At 50.3% G+C, this 20,924-nt stretch overlaps 1 protein-coding gene across 1 annotated transcript in view; it reads left to right on the top strand.

Annotated features, from left to right (window-relative positions):
* The window catches only part of PREX1 (phosphatidylinositol-3,4,5-trisphosphate dependent Rac exchange factor 1), a 175,999-nt gene that overhangs the window by 106,686 nt on the left and 48,389 nt on the right, over positions 1–20,924 (top strand). The window contains exons 7-13 of the mRNA XM_019640950.1: positions 948–1,081; positions 7,550–7,668; positions 8,930–9,079; positions 11,307–11,454; positions 18,416–18,516; positions 19,087–19,190; positions 19,403–19,452. Of these exons, the coding sequence (XP_019496495.1) occupies positions 948–1,081; positions 7,550–7,668; positions 8,930–9,079; positions 11,307–11,454; positions 18,416–18,516; positions 19,087–19,190; positions 19,403–19,452 (806 nt within the window). The remainder of the gene's footprint in view (positions 1–947; positions 1,082–7,549; positions 7,669–8,929; positions 9,080–11,306; positions 11,455–18,415; positions 18,517–19,086; positions 19,191–19,402; positions 19,453–20,924) is intronic.

Here is a 20,924-nt window from a genome sequence, read left to right as displayed (position 1 = left end):
GGGGCTGCCTTAGCTGGCAGACAGTGCCCTCCTAGATCTGTTTCTAGCTTCCTCTCTCTTAACAGTTTGGGGCCTCTCTGCCCCTGCCTTGGTCCCCCCAGAGTCCCAGACAGACCTGTGTGGTCCCCAGCACTGAGGACTTCTCCCAGCAGGGTCCTTCCTTCATCCTCACCCTCAGCCTCTGTATTTTAGCCTTCCTCCCAGGCCCATCTCACTCTTTCCTGGTGCCTTTTCTGACCACACCACCCTAAACCTCATGGAGTATCAGTGAACTTCACACACACTTAGCGTCTTAGCCACCTCCCTGTCACTTAGCATAGATAACCAGGTAGAATTGGGGGACCGTCCCCATCAACACTCATATCTGCAGCTAGAGTGAGCGCTGCGAGAATCCTGCGCCTGGTGGTGTTCACATTGTATTTCTTACCTGTTCTACAGCATTTATTAACTATGCACAATATGCCAGAGAGCATTATGGGTGCTGGGAATACAGTGGCAAATGCTTGATAAATTCGGTGTTTCCTCTCCTTATGCAAGTGGCATTCTTGTGGAGGAGACGGAATAACAACTTGAGACATAAATAAACAAGAAGGATGGGATAGGCAAAAAACCCAAACAACAAAAAAAACCCCAAATTCAAAACACGAACTGAACCGAAACCAAACCAGATGCTGACCAGGGCTGTGTGAGCTGGGTGAGCCCTCTCACCTCTCTGAGCCCCAAGTCCCTCTCCTGTGCAATGGTTACCTCCATGTGCTCTTGCCAGCATTGTTCTGGCTAGATCAATAGATGGATGCCATTGGTCATGTTGTATTGGTTTTCTCTCTGCCGACAGATTTGCCTGCAGTACTGCATTTAGATTTGGGGGTATGAAGGAGGCAGTGGTAGGTCTGTCTTTGGGAGATCAGATCATTCACTGTACCCCGCCCCCCCCATCACTCTCCCAGGGTTCCAACCTCACGGACATCTGCACCCAGCTCCTCCTGCAAGGGACTCTGTTAAAAATCTCCGCAGGCAACATCCAGGAGAGGGCCTTCTTCCTGTTTGACAACCTCCTTGTCTATTGCAAGCGGAAATCCAGGTGAGTTGCTGGGGGCGGGGTTGCACAGGTGAGCCAGGAGGCTGGGCTTGGGTTGAACCCTGAAAGTTTCTCGAGGTGACAGTATTGGCTTACCCTTCCCTCTCAGGGCCTTTTTTCCCCCCTCTTCTTCAGTTGAGCGGTTTGTTCTAGATCAGCACTATCCAACAGAAATATAATGTGAGCCACAGAGGTTATTTAAAATTTTCTAGTAGCTCCATTAATTAAAAGGAAGTAGAAGAAATGAATTTAAAGATTTTATTTATCCCATTATATCCCCAAATATTATCATTTCCACTTAGTCAATTAAAAATTATTAGAGATACTTTGCATTCTTTTAAAAAATTATGCACTAAATCTTCAAAATGTGGTATGTATGTTACGCTTACAGTACATCTCAATTGGTACTAGCCACGTTTTAAGCATTCAATAGCCACACGTGACTTTTGGCTACCATGTTGGACTGTGTAGATTGCGACAGTCATGGAAGTTTGAAAGTTTTTTGTGACACCAACATCCTGTGATTTTAAGATCCAAAGGTAGAAGGTTTGAGGGGAGGGAGATCTTCTGTTAAGTGTTTCGAGGGAAAGGATAGTACCTTCATCATCTTTGTATCTTCTTTGTAGAGTCTAGGAGTGAATGGATGGGTGAATGAGTGGTGAATGGGCAAATGGGAGGAGGAACGATGGACAGAAGTTTGGGAGATGAATGGATGGTGGATGAAGGGAGGCAGGGAGAGATTGGATGGACATATGAGTCGACGTATGACTAGATGAGTACGTAGGTGAATGAGTGAGCAGTTGAGTGGTTGGAGGTGTAGGAGATGGCTGGATGGAGGGATGAATAGAAAGTTGGGGGACTGTATGGATGTTTAGGTAGTTGGAGAAATAGGGATGAAGACATAATGAGTTGGCAGAGGTTTGTTTAGATGAATGGTGCGTTGGGGGTCTTCCTATATGGTTTGTTGGATGGGAGGGTGGATAGATGATGGAGGTTTGGAGATTGGTGGGTAGATGGTCAGTTGGATGGGTGTGTTGATGGATAGCTAGATGGCTGGTTGGTAGTTGCTGGGGTGGTTGGACTCTGGTATGGAAGGTTGGATGACTGAGTGGATGGATGGATGACTGGAGAGAGGGAAAGTTAGGAGATGGGGTGGGGGTATGAGTGGATGGTTTGATGGGTGGGTGGGGAGATCGGTGGACTGAGGGATTCCTGCCTTGCAATGTTCTTGCTCAGCACATAGAGGACTGTCTCAAGTGACCAGCACAGCCCTTTTTGAATTCTCCTTCCTGCTACTTTGTCTTCGGGATGAAACAGTGACTTTCCAGAGGCTTCTTTACTCCTTAATCTAGCAAAAGCTAAGGCTAAGGGGAAATTTGGACTTGGCATCCTACTGGTAGCATTACCTCCAACTTCCTTTCTGGTCCGGGCATGTCACTTACTGTCTGAGCCTCATTTTCCTGTCTGTTTCTGCTGGCCTCCTAAGGTTGTGGTGAAGAACCTTTCTACAAGATGAATGATGGGCATTCCATGCATATGTGTAGGCTTTTCATTGTCTTCCTCCTCCAGCCTGAACTCTCTGAGCCTTAGTTTTCTCTTCTGTAAAATGGGGATGACAGACTCCTTCTGAGAGTAGTGTCTGGTTAAGAACCAAGCTCCTTACAATTGAAACCCTGTTCAGCTATTTTTCCAGCTCTGTGACTTTGTCCCTCTTTGCCTCAGTTCCCTTCTCTGTGAAATAGGGTGAATTATCGTATGTACCCCATAGAGTCATTATGAAGAATAAATGTGTTAGGTGTGCCTGGCGCATAGTAAGTGCACAAAATAAGGGTTAGCTGCTGTTACAGTTGCTGTTAACTTACCTCCACACGTGCTGGGTTCCTGTGTAATGCCATCCCACAGGTGTAGCACCTGGCACATAGTAGGCACTTAAACCACAGGCCCCTTCCCCTCAGCCCTTTCCTCCCTGTTTTGGGGCTCGGTCCTTCTTGTTAGAGGTCTTGGTCTTTCTCTTTCCCCACCTAGCAGTGGGTGCGTCAGCCTGTCTCCTTTTCATTTGATGTTTTATCCCTGCCCACTCTGCGAGGTGTGTCTGTGTCTGTCTCTTGTCCTCCTAGCCTCCCGTCAGTGCCCCCTTCTCCTTCCTTCTTGCTTCCGGCCTGTTCTCACTGAGCCTGAGAAACCATCTTTGGCAGCGCCAAGGCCACGGCCAGCATTCACCACCCCCCTTCACCGCCACCCGCCCTGGGCTGTCTGAAACAGGCACTTTTCCCAGCACACTGGGGTTTAGGAAACAGAGTGTCCCTTCAGGCCTCGGACCTGCTCCCAGCTTTGGCCGAGATGACCTGAGTTAGCTTCCGCCATCACAGTGTGGGCCCATCCTTCATGGCGTGGTCGCACCTGTTGGAGCGATAGCAGCTGATTGTGATCTTCATGGACTCCCAGTGGGCCTTCTAGGACTGCCCTGTGGCTGCCACGAGCTCTTTGAAGGCCATTCCCTCCTCAGTTCTGCTGGGGCTGGCAGAAAGAGAGGGCACATCTGTCTCCCGAGAGAGCATGGCAGGTGGCCAGCATTCCTGCCTCTGGACTGGGAGCCAGAGGACTGGGCTCCGGGAGGTCCCTGAGGGATTGGGCAATGGTGGATGGAGCAACTGGCCTGACTGATGTGGTCACAGGAAATGCCTGACACAGCTAGGTGTCTGCCGACTGTTTTGTCTTGCAGAGCATGGCCTGTCCGGAACGTGGGTCAGGGAAGGTCTCTTGACTCAGAGTTTCTGATCTAATTCAATGGTAGAGGTTCCTCGGATGTCAGAGTGGAAGGGCATGGTTTAAAAGCCCACCTCCCCATTCTTCAGAAGGGGAAACCGAGACCCAGAAGAGCTAAGCCTCATATAGGTCGACTGCCTGCCTAGTGTCCTGGGGCATCAGCAGCTCGAAGTTGTTAAGGACACTGAGGCCCCGCTGCTTACTGGCTGTGTGACCGTCAGCATGTTATGTCAGCTCTTTGCTCCTCTGTTTTCCTCTCTGTTAAATCGGGGTAAAAGCAGTTCCCATCTTTATAGGGTTGCTTTTATAGATTAAGTAAAATAAAACATGTAAAGTGGCTAGAATCGTGCCTGGCACATGATATGCTCAGGAGAAGAAATATAAATCTCCGCTTCCACTTGGGTGTTACACACGGCTCACACTTAAACTGCGTCTAAAATGAGACGCGTCAGTTTTCATCGCGAGTCCTGCTCCAAAGCCTTTTCCTCCTCAAGTCTTCCTCGTTCCCACTCAATGGCACCACCATCTATTTACCCAGGAGCTCAGGCCAGAACCTCAGCGGCCCTTGCTTCTGACCTGCGCCATCCCCACACCCACTTCAGCAGTGAATCCTTTTCATCGTGTCGTCAAACTTTAGCCAGAGCCCCAGGGTAATTCCCATAAAAGTTCCAGGAAGGAGGCTGTGTGTATGTATCTAAACGATTGTAAAATTTATATGGAAACATAAAAATAGACAATTTTGAAGAAGGACAAAGCCGGAGGACTTGTATTACTGATGCCAGGCTTACCATAAAACTGCAGTAATTACAATGTGGTCTTGGTATAAAAAGAGGCAAATTGACTAATGGAATAGAATAGCCAGTCCAGAAGTAGACCCACATGTAAACAGTCATTTGAATTTCAACAGAAACACTAAGGTAGTTGAATAAACGACACAGGGGTAGTTTGATATCTGATGGGGAAAGAAATACACCAAAAAACTAACTTAAGTTGGACCATAGATTTAATTGTGCCAGGTAAAACAGTAAAACTTCTAGAAGAAGGTATAGGAGACTATCTTCATGATCTGTAAGGAGAGACTTCATAAAATGGACAAAAAGTATAATTATAAAGGAAAAAATAGATTCATCAGACTACATTAAAATTTAAGAACTGTTCATCAAAAGACAGCATGAGGAGAGTAAAATGGTAAGGTATGAACTAGAAGATCTTTGTAATCCGCATAACTGACAAAGGACTCATATCTAGAATATAGGAAGTCCTATAAGCCAAATTTGGCCCTCTGTCTATGTTTTATAAATAAAATTTTATTGACACAGCCATTCATTTTTGTATTGTCTATGGATGTTTTCATGCTGCAAGGGCAGAGTTGAGTAGTCGATCTAGAGACCGTATGGCCCACAAAACCGAAAATGTTTCCCACCTGGCCCTTTTCACAAAACGTTTGCCAACTCCTGCTGTAAATCAATAAGAAAAAGACCATCCAACAGAAAAATGGTCAGGGGACCGTCATTTCACAAAAGAAGACACCAGAATGGCCAAACTGGGACTTAAGTACCAGTGGTGGCGAATATGGAGCAACTGGAATGTTCCTACTCCACCGGGGGTGGGGGAGCTGGCACAGCTATTTTGGAAAACACCTCGGCAGTATCTAGTAAAGCCAGCTGTGTGCATTCCTTATGACTCAGCAGTTCAACTCCTCGGTAGATAACCCCAACAGATGTGCACATAAGTTCTTCCTAAGACACCTGCCAACACGTTCATGGCGGCACCACACTGGAAGCAACCCAGATGCCCATCACCATCACCTTGGCGATCCCATGTTTGTGAAGTTCAAAACAGGCAAAGCCAATCCACAGGATTATATGTCAGGACTGTGGTTACCCTTGTGGGTGTGTGTGTGTGTGTGGAGGGGGGCGACCACAAGGGGACACGATGAGGGGCTTTCGGGGTCTACAATGTTTTCACAGGTGTGTTCACTTTGTAAAATGTTCATTGAGTCATATACTTCTTTGAGCAATTTTTTTTTCTGTGTGGGTATTATACTTTAATTAAAAGTTTATAAAAATATGTATATGCACACACACACACACACATATATAGGTATATATAGGTATGTGCACACAAACCCTCTTCGTGGCTTCCTCTCTGGGTCTTTCTGCTTTCCACTGGCCACATCTACAGTCCGTTTTCCACCGTCAAGAGGGAATCCTTCAAAACTTAATCAGATCACGTTATTCTCCTGGTCAAACCCTCCCGGACCCCCATCTCACATACACAGTAGAAGCCCATCCTCACCACTGCCCTCAGGACCCTGCAGGATCTGGCCCACGTGGCCACTCCGATCCCTGTTCCCACACTCCCCTTCGCCCAGTTATCTCTCCAGCCATATCGGCTTCCTCACTGCTCCTGGCAACATGGCAGGCCATGGCGCCTGTGTCCCCTGCCTAGAATGCGCCTCCTCAGATAGCCTGCTGGTGTCTTTCCTCACCTGTAAGTCTTCACTTCAGTGTCACCTCTTTAAGGAGGCCCGTGACCACCTGCTCCTCCCCCACCCCCGTTAAAATCACACATCTCCACCCTCCCTATCCATCTTTTTGCTTTATTATTTGTTTTACAAACCTTCAGTGTTTTAATGAAAAACGTAAACATTGTGTTCATTAAAGATTCTCTTCACATAGACCAAAGCCTCTTCTCTGAGGGTAAGTTCACTCTTCACGCAAAAGCTGCTCGGCTTTATCAAGTCTTTCTGAAACGTTCCACGTAATTTTCAGAGACACGACTCTCTTTCTGCATTTGTAGGTCCTCAGCTTATATAATATTTAGTTTACCCAGTTACAGTGACAGGTGCACATCAGGCAAATAGGTTTGGGAACGAACACAGCTGGCTTTCGGTGAACCATCACCCACCTGGTGGAGCAGAGGGGGGCCTTCAGGCTGTGAGGGCTTCTTCTCTGCTTTGTTTTAACCACAACAGTTAGCACTTCTGAGATAACGTGTGTGACTTCTTTACGTAGTGTCTGTCTCTGGGCCCCCTGCCCCTCCCTGCCCCCCTTACTGGAAGATGAATTCTCAGATATTGTTTTCGTTCACTGCTGAAGCCCCAACACCTAGAACAGTGCCTGGCACCCAGTAGGTGTTCCCTAAGTGCGGTTGAAAGTATGGGTGAGCGACGCCCCTTTGTTCCGACCTAGTATTCTCCCACAGGAAGTGCTGGACAGATGTTTGTTGAGTGACTAAATGGACGAGCAATAGAATTCACCTGCGTGAATGAATGAATGGTGGGTAGGTGGATGTGGACGGACGGATGGGTGGGCTGACTACTCCAAGCTCCTTTCCACTTTGGTCTTATTTCAGGAAGTACTTGTTTGTTAGACACTGTGAGAGCCTCTACCCAGTTTCTAGTCCAGAAGAATGGGTTTCTGTTGCTTCATGTTAGTTTCTCATCAGGGTGTCTCCTGTTAACCTGAGAAGGAACTCTGTGAGCTCAGCCAGGACACTAGCCCATTTTCCAGATGAGGAAACTAGCTGGGAGTGGAGAAGTCACCCAACCACCAGCCAAAACCCTATGTTCCTGACCCCGGTGCAGCGTTCCTCCCATCCCTGGGCATCCTTCCATATTACTGTCCTTCTTCTCTGTCCTGTTGAAGACCGTTGAGCCCCCATAAGGTGAGCCATAGGGAATGACTTCCCACCGTCTTTCAGGGTCACCGGGGGAAAGAAATCCACCAAGAGGACCAAATCCATCAACGGCTCCCTCTACATCTTCAGGGGTCGAATCAACACTGAAGTCATGGAGGTGGAGAACGTGGAAGATGGCACAGGTAGGCCCCGCCCCCAAGCCCTGCCCGAGCCCAGCTCCACCTGCTCCGTGGCATAATTGCTGTTTCAGTTATGTAGTGTTTTTTTTTCTCTTTCTTTTATTTGAAATGTAACCTGCCTACAGAAAAGCGCCTAAAACTTGTGCACGTAAAATGAACACCTGGGTAGGGACCATGCAAGTTAACAAGTAAAACTGCCCGCACCCCGGAAGCTGCTTATACGCTGCTCCACCCCCCCCTCAGAAGTAACCACTGTCCAAATTTTGTGATGATCATTTTCTTGGTTTTTTAAAAAATATTTTTACCTCCTAAGTGTGCCTTACTAAGTATGTTAGTTAAAATGTCTCTGTTTTTAACCCTTAGTCATGTGGTTATATTATTATACATGTGTTTAAGTGGCTTTAAATATGATTTTATATATATTTTAAGTGGTCGTGCAACACAGTGTATTCTTTTGCATCTTGCTTCTTTCACTCAAGCCCATGTTGGTGGGGTTCGTCCGTGTTTCCGCACGTAGCCCCCTCTGGCTTGTTGGTTTCCACTGCTGTGCGATATTCCGTTGCATGAGTCGTCCACCGTTTACCTGTTTCTTTGGGGATGGACATTTGCGTTGTTGCTGCTGTTCACTAGTATGAACTAGTGATGCTGTGAGCGTTCTTGTATAAACCTCTCGGTGTGTGTGAGTCCTTGAGTTTCTCCAGGGCGGGGTTTCTTAATTGCTTTGGAGCCACGGACCCCTTGGACGGTCTTACCAAACCTGTGGCCCCCTCCTCCGATTGCGGGTATAGGCAGGACCCTGACTCCACCTCCCTGGATAATCCCAGCCTGTTTTCAGGGGTTTGCTGATTCCCTCTCAGCGAGCCACGAGTGAGGACCCACGGCTCGGCGGCGTCAGGCTGGCAGTAGGGCTTTAAGTAGCCCAGGGGCCCGAATGACATGGGCAAGGGGGCAGGGATGCATTCCTGGGCTCTGGGCAGGTGTCTCCCTTGAGTTACTTCTGTGTTTGTGCCCGTACTTTGAGGTCTTGAAGCCCCTGTCACTGAGGGCTTGGGAGGGGTCTTTGTTTGTAGATTTTCTCCCACCAGAGAATAGGCAGGGGAGGGAGTGTGCACCTTAAGGGTGGAAAGTTCAGCTCCCGAATCCTGAGCCTGTCGATGCCCCTGCACCCTGTCTATTTGGAGCCAGGGGCTGGTCCTGTCACCTTCACAAGCGTGTGGTGGGGCCCAGTCCCTGCTGACCCTCCTTGGCCTCCTGTTCCCATCAGCGGATTACCACAGCAATGGCTACACTGTCACCAATGGCTGGAAGATCCACAACACGGCCAAGAACAAGTGGTTTGTCTGCATGGCCAAGACGGCGGAGGAGAAGCAGAAGTGGCTGGACGCCATCATCCGTGAGCGGGAGCAGCGCGAGAGTGAGTGGCTGGGCCCTCTCCTGGCCTTCCGGAGAGTGGTGGCTTTGGGGGCCTTTACCGGGATCCCTGGGGTGTGTATGGCTGCCCCCAACCTGGTCACTTCTGCAGAGTTAGGGCTCTGCCTAGGGGAGGGGCATAGGGTCCTTTCCAGAAAGGTCAGAGCTATGAGAAGCAGGCCTTTGAAGCAGGCTCTGGGACTGTTATAACTTGGTGGTGTCTTGGATCTGCTGAGGTCATCTGGTTTAGTCCACTAGGCAGATGGTGAAACTGAGGCCCAGTGGAAGGGACGTGCCCAAGGTCATGCCGATGGTTGGTCATCCTGGGATTCTTGACACCCTTCCCCTGTAAGGTTCGGTAGCGAGATGCTCTGTATCTGTCCTTTTCTCCTCCGTGGCTCTATCCCGTTCGCCTGGGCCCCAGTGTGGGAGGAGGGTCCTTGGGGGCTGCCCATTACTGTGGTCATGAATCTCTCTGGGCCCAGGCACCTCTGAGGCAGCTCCCCAAAAGAAATGTGGGGCTGGGTGTGATAGTTGGGTGGGGTTGGGGTGGGCACTGGACTGCTGTGCAGAGACCACCAGGCTGGGAAGAGGGAGGCTCGTGTTTGGAGCAAGTGAACTCAGCTTGCTCCAAACCTCAGTGGTGTCATCTGATAAGTGGGGATAAAAGTTCCTGCTGCAGTGGGTTGTGATGCTGCGAAGTGAGGTTTGGATTGGGCCCTACTTGGCAATTTGACACATGATCCTAAAAATCCTCCTGACCTCCTAGTTTGCAGAGGAGGAAACTGAGGCCCACCTTCCTCCATATCTATATCCTGTCCACTTGAAATCACCACTGGGATGTGCCACAGACATCTATCTCGCACTTACCGTGTCTAGTTAGAACGCTTAATTTCCATCAGATCTTCTGCCCCAAACCTGCTTATCCGCACGACTTCCCAGGCTCAGTGAGTGGTGCCTTTATTCACCCATGACCTCAAGTTCAAACTCTTTGATGTCATCTCTGATTTCCACCTGCTCCCCAAATTCAGTAGATCAGGTCCCTTTAGTTATGCTTTCCACATACATTTAAAATCCATCCACTTCTCTCCTCTCCGAATTCTACCCAAGCATAAGTCGGCATCATCTCTCAGAAGTATAGGCCCAGCATGGCCAGAACCACTGAATTTTTGTTTATTTATTTATTTATTTATTTTCTCCTTAGAACTAGACGTCTGGATTTTCAGGTGACATTTCCCGACTTTAAGTTTTGCATTAACATTTATTAAAATGCCATCAGTCTAAATAAACTACTGAATTTGGACCCTGGTTGGGCAAGCTTGTGACTTCTGAAACTGATCAGGGCTGGGTGTGTGGTCAGGACTGGGGGTTCAGGAGCATGGCTCAGCCTGGGTGTGGCCGATCAGGATCTTCGTGGTCAGAATCGAGGGCTGTGGTCAGCGCAGGGCATATGTGATCACGAGTGGGGTGTGGCCTGAGTGGGCCTTCGTCATTAGAATTGGGGTATTGTCCAAAACCTGACCTCAGAGCTGCATTTATGGGGGTGATGCACGTTGTGGTCAAGAGCACAGATCTGGAGCCAAACTTCCTTGTCTGAATCCTGTGTTTCTACCACTTCCAGCTGACCAACCTTGGACAGAGAGCTCAGTTTCTCTGGGCCTCAGTTTCTTCATCTGTCAAACAGGAGTAATGGTACTTACTTGGTAGGTTTCCTAAGGATTGAGTAGTAAATAGTAGGGGCTTATAGCATTTGCTACTATTGTTTGTCATAGCTATCACTGTCAGGAGTGGACAGGGTCCAACTAGAAAACGTGGGGCAGTGGTTTGGGTCAGAATCCTGTGTGCATTGTCTAGAGACGTGGGGAGATTTACATCCTTGGCTGGAAGGAAGAGCTCAACAGGCTTGCTGATAACCTCTGAATTTGGAAACCCATCCTCAGGTTGAAGGCTTGAACAAGCTCGACTGCTTATTACTGTGGGACTTAACCTCCCTGGGCCTCAGCTTTGCCATCTGCAAAATGGGGGAGATTAGCCACCCTCCCCTACAGGGTTCTTTCGAGGAGTCACTGGCAGGTGCCTAGTGACCGACATGCAGGGAGTGTTCTATAGATGACTGCTGGCTATGGCAGTCGTGGGGGGTAGCTGGGGGGCAGTTTTCAGGAGCCATAGGCCTGCCCCTCTGCTCCCCAGCGTGGGTGCTGTCCCTGGTGCTGACCGTGCCCCTTCCGTAGGCCTGAAGCTGGGCATGGAACGGGACGCCTACGTGATGATTGCCGAGAAGGGGGAGAAGCTTTACCACATGATGATGAACAAGAAGGTGAACCTGATCAAGGACCGCCGGAGGAAGCTGAGCACCGTCCCCAAGTGCTTCCTTGGCAAGTGAGTGGCCCCACCCCGGTCTCTGCTGGGTCCCTAGGTCTCGGCTGGAGGCTGGAGGTGGGCAGGCCATCTGCACCCACCTGGCTCTTCCCAGCTCTGCCGCTTCCTGCAGGAGCCCTCCTGGGCAGAGCCACTAAAGCACCTTGAATCCTGCTTGGAGGTCAAGCAGGGTTGTGGGGCCCCATTCTCAGGTCTTCCAAACATTTTTGACCATAACTCACTGCAAAACGTAAGTTTTATGTTGCGACCTGGTACACACATCTATATAATAGACGAATGAAGCTGAAGATGCGCAAAACTCACTGTGCCTGATGCATTCTGAAAATATCAGCTCTATTTTTTCTCTTCTGTTTTTTTCTATCGTGTCCTATCCTTTCTATGTTAGTCAAGTCATTTCTTTATTCATTTCACCAATAATCCTGAGAAAGACCCATGAAATTGATTGCACAAACTACTAATGGGATGCCCACCATGGATTGAAGACATTGCCCCGAGCACTCAAGAACAGAGAAGCCACTACAGAGATTTTAAGCAGAGAGGCATTTAGCACAGGGATTTAACTAAGAAAGGTGATGGAAAGGCTGGAAGAGCCAACGTAGGCACTTGTATCAGTCAGCTGGGGCTGCCGTGACAAAGGACCACAGACTGGGCGGCTTAAACAACAGACATTTATTTTCTCACGGTGCTGGAGGCTGCAAGTCCAAGATGAAGGTGTGGGCAGGGCTGGTGTCTGGTGAGGCCTCCCTTCCCGAGCTACATGTGACGATGAGGAGGAGGAGGGCTCTGTAAGCTTTTCAGTACTTAGGGCCAACAATTTCTCTGTTTGGGAAACACATTGTTTCCTAGTAATAAAACGCTTTACACCCTGCCCCTTCGTGTTTAACCAAGGAGCCAAAAGGGGTCCAAGACCAGGTGTGATGGGGTTGGATCTTAAACTCAGATTTAAATCTCATTCACCCGGCGGAGGAGGGAAGGCTGGAGATGGGGAGAGGCAGAAGAAATACAGTCCCCATAAAATTGCCAGGCTGTTTTCAGGCCCTTCCGTGTGCTAGCTAGACATGGTGGTCAATGCTCTAGAGAGGGCGGAGAACGCCGAGGGCTCCCGGCCTCACGAAGCTTGTGGTCCAACTGGGGGGAGAAGTTTCCCTGCGAGGTAGGGACTTTATTGAGACTTTATTAAGTTACACGCAATCCACTCCCCAAAAGTTGTTGCAGAGGCCTCGGATAAAAGCCACTGTGCTAGTATAGTGCCATAGACCAGGTAAGAGGGGCCGTGGACAAGGGCACTCATGGTGGAGATGGGGAAGGTGGTTGCATTCTGGATAATTTTCAAGATGACAGCATTTGCTGACGGGCGAGAAAAAAGTTAAGGATTTTGAGCCCCAGGATGGTTGGAGTTGCTGCTTTCTGAGAAGGGGAAGGGGATGGAGGGAAGGGCAGGTTTCAGGGCAGGAGTAGAGCTCAGAGGCTCTGCTTGGACTGTTACACTGAGACCATTAAACACCTGGATGGAGATACTGACTTGTTAGTTGGATATAAAACCTTGACTCAGGAAGAAAAGTCTGAGGTGGAGACCTAAGTGCAGGAAGTGTGGCATTTCAGTGGTCTTTAGAGCCATGAGATGGAATGAAATCTGCAAGGGGATGTGCACAGAAACATGACGCAGGACTGGGCCCTGGGGCCTGACAGCGTTTGGAGGAGGGACCAGCAATGAAGTCCCAGAGGGAGTGGGCAGAGAGGTGGAAGGCCCTCGGGCACTTGTGGTGCCTAGGAGCCAGGTGAAGAAAGATCTGGAGGCAGCGGGGGAGCGGGAGCCTAGGTTTGGAGCCTAGGTTCAAATGCCTGGTAGATACTCAGGTGTTGGTAGTGAATGGGCCGTTGGAGACCAAGTGTGGAGACCAAGAGCTGACTGGTCATAGCCTGAGGCTTGTGGTTGGTGGGGCAGCAGGCAGGGGATTGGAAGGGTGGTTGGGCCCCTGAAGGATGACCAGGATGTCCTGGACTCAGGCTGCCCTGTTGCTCTCAGAGGTCATCGACCCCAGCTTTAAGCTCCCTGGATGGAGGAGATATGTGCCCCAGACCTTGGGCTGTGGGAAGTGGGGAAGGGACAGTTTGGCTGGTCTCCATCAACTAATCCCTAATCCCTGGGCAAAAAGGAGGTTTTTCTCTCAGCAGAGGCCTTCTTCTGGTCCCCTGGGGTTGGAGGACCTCCCCACCTCCTGCCAAACCCCTCAGAGAGCATAGTCCAGCCGGAAGGGATTACCTGTCTGTGATTAGAGCGTCAGCCAGGGTTCTGTCTCTTCAGGAAGGATTAGGAAGATTTCTTTTACTGCCCATTTGAAACAGGGCCAGGGTTGAAGCTTGTTGTGTAACCAGGGCCTTAAGGACCAGATGTCCTGCAGGAGACTGTTCTGTAAAACTCTTCTCCCTGCATGGTTGTGCTCTGCACCCAGCCTGGGGCATCCTTCCCTTCTGGGGCTCAGCTCCCGAGCCTTCTCTGGGAGCACCCCTGTGCCCCTGGGTGGAAGGAATTGGCAGCCACAGAGACATAATTGTGAGCTTTTCTCTGGTCCAGGCATCGGCATGTGGCCATGCCTTTAACCCTCATACAACCTGTGAGGTAACCTGCCATTATCCCCATTCTAAGGGTGAGAAGACTGAGGCACAGGGAGGGAAAAGGTCCTGCACAAGGTCACACAGCCAGCGGGGACCTGGGATTTGAACCTAGGACTCTCTCCCACAGCACTCAGCCACATTTGTCTATTTTTATCTCTATTCAGCACATTTCATTTTTCCTTGATAGTTACTTTTTCCAGATCTGTCTTCACTAGTAGACAGGGAACTCTGAATAATAAAAAACAAAAAAGTGTCTGATTTATCTTTATAACCTTCAAGGGTTAAACTTTGAGTCAGACTTGGACTCAAGTTCTGGTTCTCCCATTTTCTAGCTGTGTGACTTTGGGCAAGTTTCTTAACCTCTCTGAGCTTGGTAAATGATCGATTAACAAGGAACCATAAAATGTGCCTCATAGGATTGTTGGAGGATACAGCGAGAAAACATGTGAGCCATGCTCAGCACAGCAGTGGCAAGAGTGATGGAAATGTGGGTTGGGCTTAAGGGCCTGCTTCTGCTGTACTCAGAAATAAAACTCAGAGATGTCATAGGAAAAAAACAAGGAATAAAATCCGTATGTTATTGTGGAGGCATCATGGGAGGAACATGGCAGCATTTATTTTCTAGGTTCTTCAGATTAGTTGGGGAGATAAAATCGATTAATTCATTCTTCCATCGCCTTCATTCAGTGTTTATTTACCATGTGCCAGCAGTGAACAGGACGGACGAGATCCCTGCCTTGATCACTGTCTAGTGGGGGAATCAGCAAATAGACACATACAAATAAAGAAAAATAAAGAAAGGAATTTCAGAGTGTTGATGAACGCTGTGCGGAGATAAGTAGGTTGACCTAAGGAGGAAATGGGGTGCTAGTTCAGCCAGGGTGGACAGGAAGAGCCTTTCAGGGAGGTGACATTTTAACCGAGATCTGGATAATAAGAGCCAGCCATGAAAAGATCTGGGGGAACAGCAGTGCTAGTGGAGGGAACAGCAGATGCAAAAGCCCTGTGGTGGAATGAACCTTAAGTAAGTGGTTGATGAATAACAAGGCCTGTGTGGCTGGAGGGAGTGAGTGGCAGAGGGGTGGGAGGCAAGCCACAGGGGTTGGCAGGGGCCAGGTAAGGCAGGTGAGGGGTGAGGGGTTCAGGTGCGATTTTAGGTGCTCTGGGAAGCCATTGAGAGAATCTGAGCAGAGAGGAATGAGATGAGGATGAGCCACCATGCAGGCCCTGAGTGAGGGCACTGTAGGAGCTGTTAGAGCTCAGGGGACAAGGTATGAAGGTGTGTCGATGAGGGGCAGTCAGGGAAGGCTTCCTGGAAGGAGAAGACCTTTGATGTCACCCTTGACGAAGGCTAGATGTCATTCAGTGATGTCTGCCAGAATGGAAGGTCCGAGGTGGAAGAGGCCTAGTGATCTCAGCTACCTGCGTGCACAGGTGCAGGGGATTAGCATGCACTAGCTGATCAATAATGATTTGTTGGACATTTCCGCAGACATCTTTAGGAAGCATCTCAGGCAGTGGAATGACAGGAGCTCAAGGCCATGGAGGGGACAGGCAGGTAAAAGGGGATTCTTATACTGGGTGGTGAGTGGTACATTGGGCCTCAGCCAGGGGACCTTCCTAGGAAGACTGCAAAGACAGACCTGTGTGTCCTCCGTCACCAGCATCGGCTTTGACACATGGTAGGCTAAATACACGTTTACTGCATGAATGATTCTGGGGGCCAGGAAGGAAGGAGGGATGAAAACTGAACCCATGCTAACTCTCAAGTCCCCCATTCCCTGAATCTCAAACTCGCCACCAAACCAGGCCGATCTCCCTGCGTCCCCAGATCACTGCCCCGAGTTACGTCCTTTTGGGAGACTGGGTCTTGCTGCTCTGCAGCCCCCAGCACCCATCAGATTGCTGGTTTCCTGACCTGACTTCACTTAGGCCCTTTGTGGATGCCAAGCCCCCTGCCTGGAACACCCTTCCCCACCCCGCTGACCCAGCGCAGTTCCGCAAGATGTATTTTCCGTGGGCCACATGGTGCTTTTAGAAAGTTTTGGATTCAATATCAACACTTAACAGTTGGGAGATTTCACAGGAAATGCAGGATTTCCGGCTTCTCTTGAAGAGCCATAAGGTGCCTTGTCTTCCCATGTGGCCACAGTCGGCCACACGGAGGAGGGGCTGCCATCTCCAGAGGTGAATTTTATCTGGTTTTGCATCCTGGATCACAGTTTAAGACTCTATGATTAGAAAGTCTGCCTGTTAAATCCAGAAGGCCCCTGCATGAACCACGTGCCAGATGCACCCTGTTGAGGGCCAGAGAGGGACAGCGGCTTGCCTGAGTTTGCCCAGCAAGCTGTAAGCCCTCCTGGGTCCTCTAAAAGGGGCAAGACTCGGCTCAGGGCAGAAACACCAGTCACAGTTGCTGTCCTGTAGGCTGCGTGTTGCCCTAGCAGCTGCTGTGGGGACTTCTGGACCCCCTTCCTGCCCCAGGGCTGTGGGTCAGTGCCAGAGGCGGCCCCCAGCGGGACAGTGGGTGGGCCGCCGGATGTTGAGTTTCCAGCTTCCGAGAGCGGGCATTCAACATGTGTCCACCTTTCTCGGCTGCTGGCAGCTTTCTCCCCGACTCTGGTTTCTCTGGGACTTAGAGAATGGAACTGGGGAGTGGGCAGGACCCAGAATAATCTCTTCCCCACCTGGGGTCCCGCTGCACAAAATAGATCCATTTCTTTTACGCTCCCCTCTGGGCCTGTATGAGGGGCTTGCTGAATGCCTCAGCAAAGACCACTACCTACACACAGGCAGGTCTCTGCTCAGCAAACCCTGGGAAGCTAAAAATAGCCCTGCCCCCCTCTGGCCCTGTAATTGGAGGCGGGACAGCTGGTTTCCATAAGCAGGGGAGCTCTGTGCTCTGGCCAGCTGCCATTTGCTTTCATTGAACACAGATTGCTCTGGGGAAACACTCCCGTTCCCAACTCTTCTTTTTCCTGCTGACTTGGAGTGGGCTGAGCTCTGCACTGGGCCGGAGTGTGCCACCAAGAGCCACGACCTGGGGTCTGGCCGAGCCTCTGCCCCACTGGGTAGTCACGTTGGATTTACCTGCTTCTCCTCTGGCCTGTGAGCATCGCTTCACCTTCCTCCCGATCCGAGAACATTCCTTCTTGTTCCATGGTTCCTTCCTTCATTTGTCCGGGAAATGATTATTGAGCACTTCCTATGCTTTAGACCCTCTTCTAGGTGCTTCGAGGGAGCCGTGAATATGACAGACAGAAATCCCTGTCAGCGTGGAGATTCCATTCTGGTTGATAAACACATTAATAAATCTGCAAACAGTACAACTTCAGACAGTTATAAGTATTAAAAAGGAAGTAAAACCAAGAGATGTTTTGGATTGTGTGTGGGGATGAAGGACTACTTTTGATGAGATGGTCAGGGAAGGCATCTCGGAGGAGGTGACATTTGAGCTGAGACTTGAAGGATGAAAGAGAAGAGCTACCTGAAGAAATGGGGAAGGGTGTTTCCAGGCAGAGGGAACAGCAAGTGCAAAGGCCCTGAGGCAGGCAGGAGTCTGGCATTTTTTTAAGAAGGGGGAGAGGGTGGGTGTGGTTAAAGCATAATGAATGAAAGACATAGATGAGATCAGTGAGGATGGGTCAGTCCCTGTAGGGCCTTATCCTCATGTGAGCAGAGTTTGGGTTTTTCCTGAGAGTGATGGGAAGCCCATTGGAGAGTTTTAAGTAGAAGACTGACATGGTTTGATTATGATTAACTCTCCTGACTCTTCACAGTTATCCTTCTGGGCTCTTATTTCTTCCTACTTGTTTGTTTCTTCATTTTTTCTGTCCATTCATCCATCCATCCATCCATTCATCCATCCATCGATGTAGCCATCCATCGTCCATACCCCCACCCATCCGCCCAGTTATCTTTCCACTTATCAAACAGCCCACTCATGTTCTCCTCTACCTACCTACCCGTCTCTCCAGCCAGGTATCATTCGTCTCTCGTCATCCATTTATCCTTCCATTCATTTACCTACCCACTCACGTGTTCATCTCTCCATCTTCCCGTCCTCTCTGCCATCCATCTAGCTGTCTGCTTGTCCGTCAATCCACCTGTCGAGCCTGAGGCTGGGCTGCTGGGGCCTAGTCACACTTGATTCTCTGCCGTTGGTCATGGGGAGAAGCATGAGGCCTCAGCAGAGCCCCCAGGGCTGTGGGCCCCTGAGCGTTGCTTTCCTGTGGGAAGTTGTCGCTTCATTCCTGGGAGTGGGTAGGGTCGGGCCACTCAGTGCTGGTCCCTGGGGTCCCAGGACTGGGGAAGTCCTCTCAACTGCGTCTTCTGTTCCTGGCAGTGAGTTTGTTGCCTGGCTCCTGGAAATTGGTGAGATCAGCAAGACGGAAGAAGGAATCAACCTCGGCCAAGCCTTGCTGGAGAACGGCATCATCCACCATGGTGAGTGGGGGCTGGGCCTGGGTGGGCTGAGGGGCAGGAGCAGGCCAGACCCCAACGGCGCTGTGCTTCCACGGACTCAGAGGCTGTTTCTCCACTTCTGTGCAGCCGCCCTGTTCCCGGGCACACTGGGGCCCCAGGAACGTGGATGCCCTTGTAAAAACTGCCCACCGGGCTGGAAAACCTGGCACTCACCTGGGGCCCCAGCAAAGTGGGAACACCTCAGAAAGATAGGGGCAGGGGAGTAGAATGTTCTATCTGTTCCTTCAGAAAAGGCAAGAACCACTTAAGTTTGCTGAGTGCCTGTTATGTGCCAGGCACTGTCCACACCGGTGAACGGGACAGATGGAAACAGGCTGGATCCGGGGCACTTCTGGGCCTCTCAGGAGACCTGGAGATGCCCCAACCCCAAGCTGCAGGTCTCAGGAGGGCTCCACTCATAGCATGGGCAGGGGGTTCAGTGAAACCACGCTTGACACAGAGCTTGGCCGAGTGAAAGGTGATGATGGTGGGCGTGGGTCAGGAGGGGCCCCGGGGACGTGCCAGCTTCACCGTCCCCGTGGGCCCCTCCAGTCTCTGACAAGCACCAGTTCAAGAACGAGCAGGTGATGTACCGCTTCCGCTACGATGATGGCACCTACAAGGCCCGGAGTGAGCTGGAGGACATCATGTCCAAGGTAGGGACTCCCCGACGCTGACCCCGTGACCTTGACCCCTCGGTCACTGAAGAGCAGGCCTGTGTTCCAGTGTCCTGTTCTCCTCCACCGCCCCCACCAGCCTCCCTCCCCTCCCCCCTGTTCAGTCCTGGGAGCCACCTCTCCCCGCAGCCTGGATTTGGAGGCCCCTGAAGGACGTGGCCTGATGCCAGACCCCTCTTCTTCTCTTTCAGGGTGTGAGGCTTTACTGCCGCCTTCACAGCCTCTACACCCCTGTGATCAAGTAAGTTACTCTCTGCAAGCTTCCGTTTCGCCTCTGCCCCTTCTCAGCCCTGTGGCCTTGGGCTGGTAGCGTCACTTCTTTGAGTCTCAGTCTCCTTCTCCGTCAGATGGGGCTAATGATCGCACCTACCCTGTAGGTTGGTTATTAGGGCTGTGTGAGTTAATTTGGGGGACACACTGCAACGTGGTGGTGAAAGGTATCAGCTCTGGAGCCAGACAGGCTGAGTTTGAATCTCAGCCGGCAAGTTACCAGCGGTGTGACCTTGGGCAGTTCCTTACCTTCCTGGTGCCTCAACTCTTTTTTTCTGTGGAGTGGGGCCTTTGCACTCGCTGTTCCCATCTGCCTGAGAAGCTCTTCCCATACGTATCTGCATATTGGCTTCCTTACTTCCTTCAAATGTCCCCAAACCAGAGGGGCCTGCCCTGACTGTTTTTCTAAAATGTCACCATCTAGCATGCACTATCCTCCTTACTACACTTTGGTTTTCTTCTTGAAACCTGTCGGCAGTTGACAGTATATATTTATCTTTATCTGTATACTGTCTTTCTTTCCCACTGAAATGCAGTCTCAGCAAAGGTGTGGAATATACTCCCTGCTGGGTCCCCAGGCCCTTGAACGGCACCTAGACCAGTGCCGTCTAGTACAACTTTCCACACTGATGGAAATGCTCTATATTCATGCTGTCCAGCACAGTAACCTTGGTCACACGTGGCTCTCCAACCCTTGAGACTGAGGAATGTGATTTTAAGTTTGACTTAATATTAATTGATTAAAAAAATGGCCACATATTGGAGAACACAGGCCTAGGGCAAAGCAGCACTCGGTGAATGTTTGTTGAGTGAGTGCTGAATGGTAATGAACCTCTTTTGCCTGTTTCTGTATCCGGAAAATGAGCATAAGCTCACACCTCTTGGGTTGTCCTGAGGATTAAATCTGAATGGCGCCGGACATGTAGTGAGTGCTATATACATGCCAGTGATTGGTTGTTCCCTTTACCATGAAACTTACCATTGTGGAAGAAGGGACAGAGAGCGTGACTCGATTCTTACCCAGCTGCAGATTCCTCTGTCCCCCATCCTGACCCCTCTTATCACCTCTCAGAGATGCTGAGAGGAAGGGCCTTTTCTGGCATTTGCTGGCCTTGTTGGCAGTCAGGCCCTGGGAACCGGGTTCCTCTCTAGCCCTGCCTCTGCCTCCTTAGTCCCTCCGCAGAAGGCCCCCCCCCACCCCATCACCTAGCCTCCTGGGCTCCCTAGCTCCTAAAAGCCCTGGGAAAAACTCCCTAACTGGACCTTATCAGCCTCAACATGGGCTGACCACATAAACTCATTTTTGCCAGCTTTAAAGGCTGAGAAATTATTGCAATTTGGCTGCGAGGTCAGCGTAAGCCTTGGTACCAAGACTGAGAGGCCACAGCGGTCAGAACATTTACCTTGGAAGCAACCCTCCCCTCTGCCCAGTCCTGACTCCCC

Source organism: Hipposideros armiger, unplaced genomic scaffold (genome assembly GCF_001890085.2).
Source record: "Hipposideros armiger isolate ML-2016 unplaced genomic scaffold, ASM189008v1 scaffold_54, whole genome shotgun sequence".
NCBI lineage: Eukaryota > Metazoa > Chordata > Mammalia > Chiroptera > Hipposideridae > Hipposideros > Hipposideros armiger.
The sequence above is the reverse complement of the archived record's forward strand: the minus strand, read 5'-3'. Positions and strand labels throughout refer to the sequence as shown.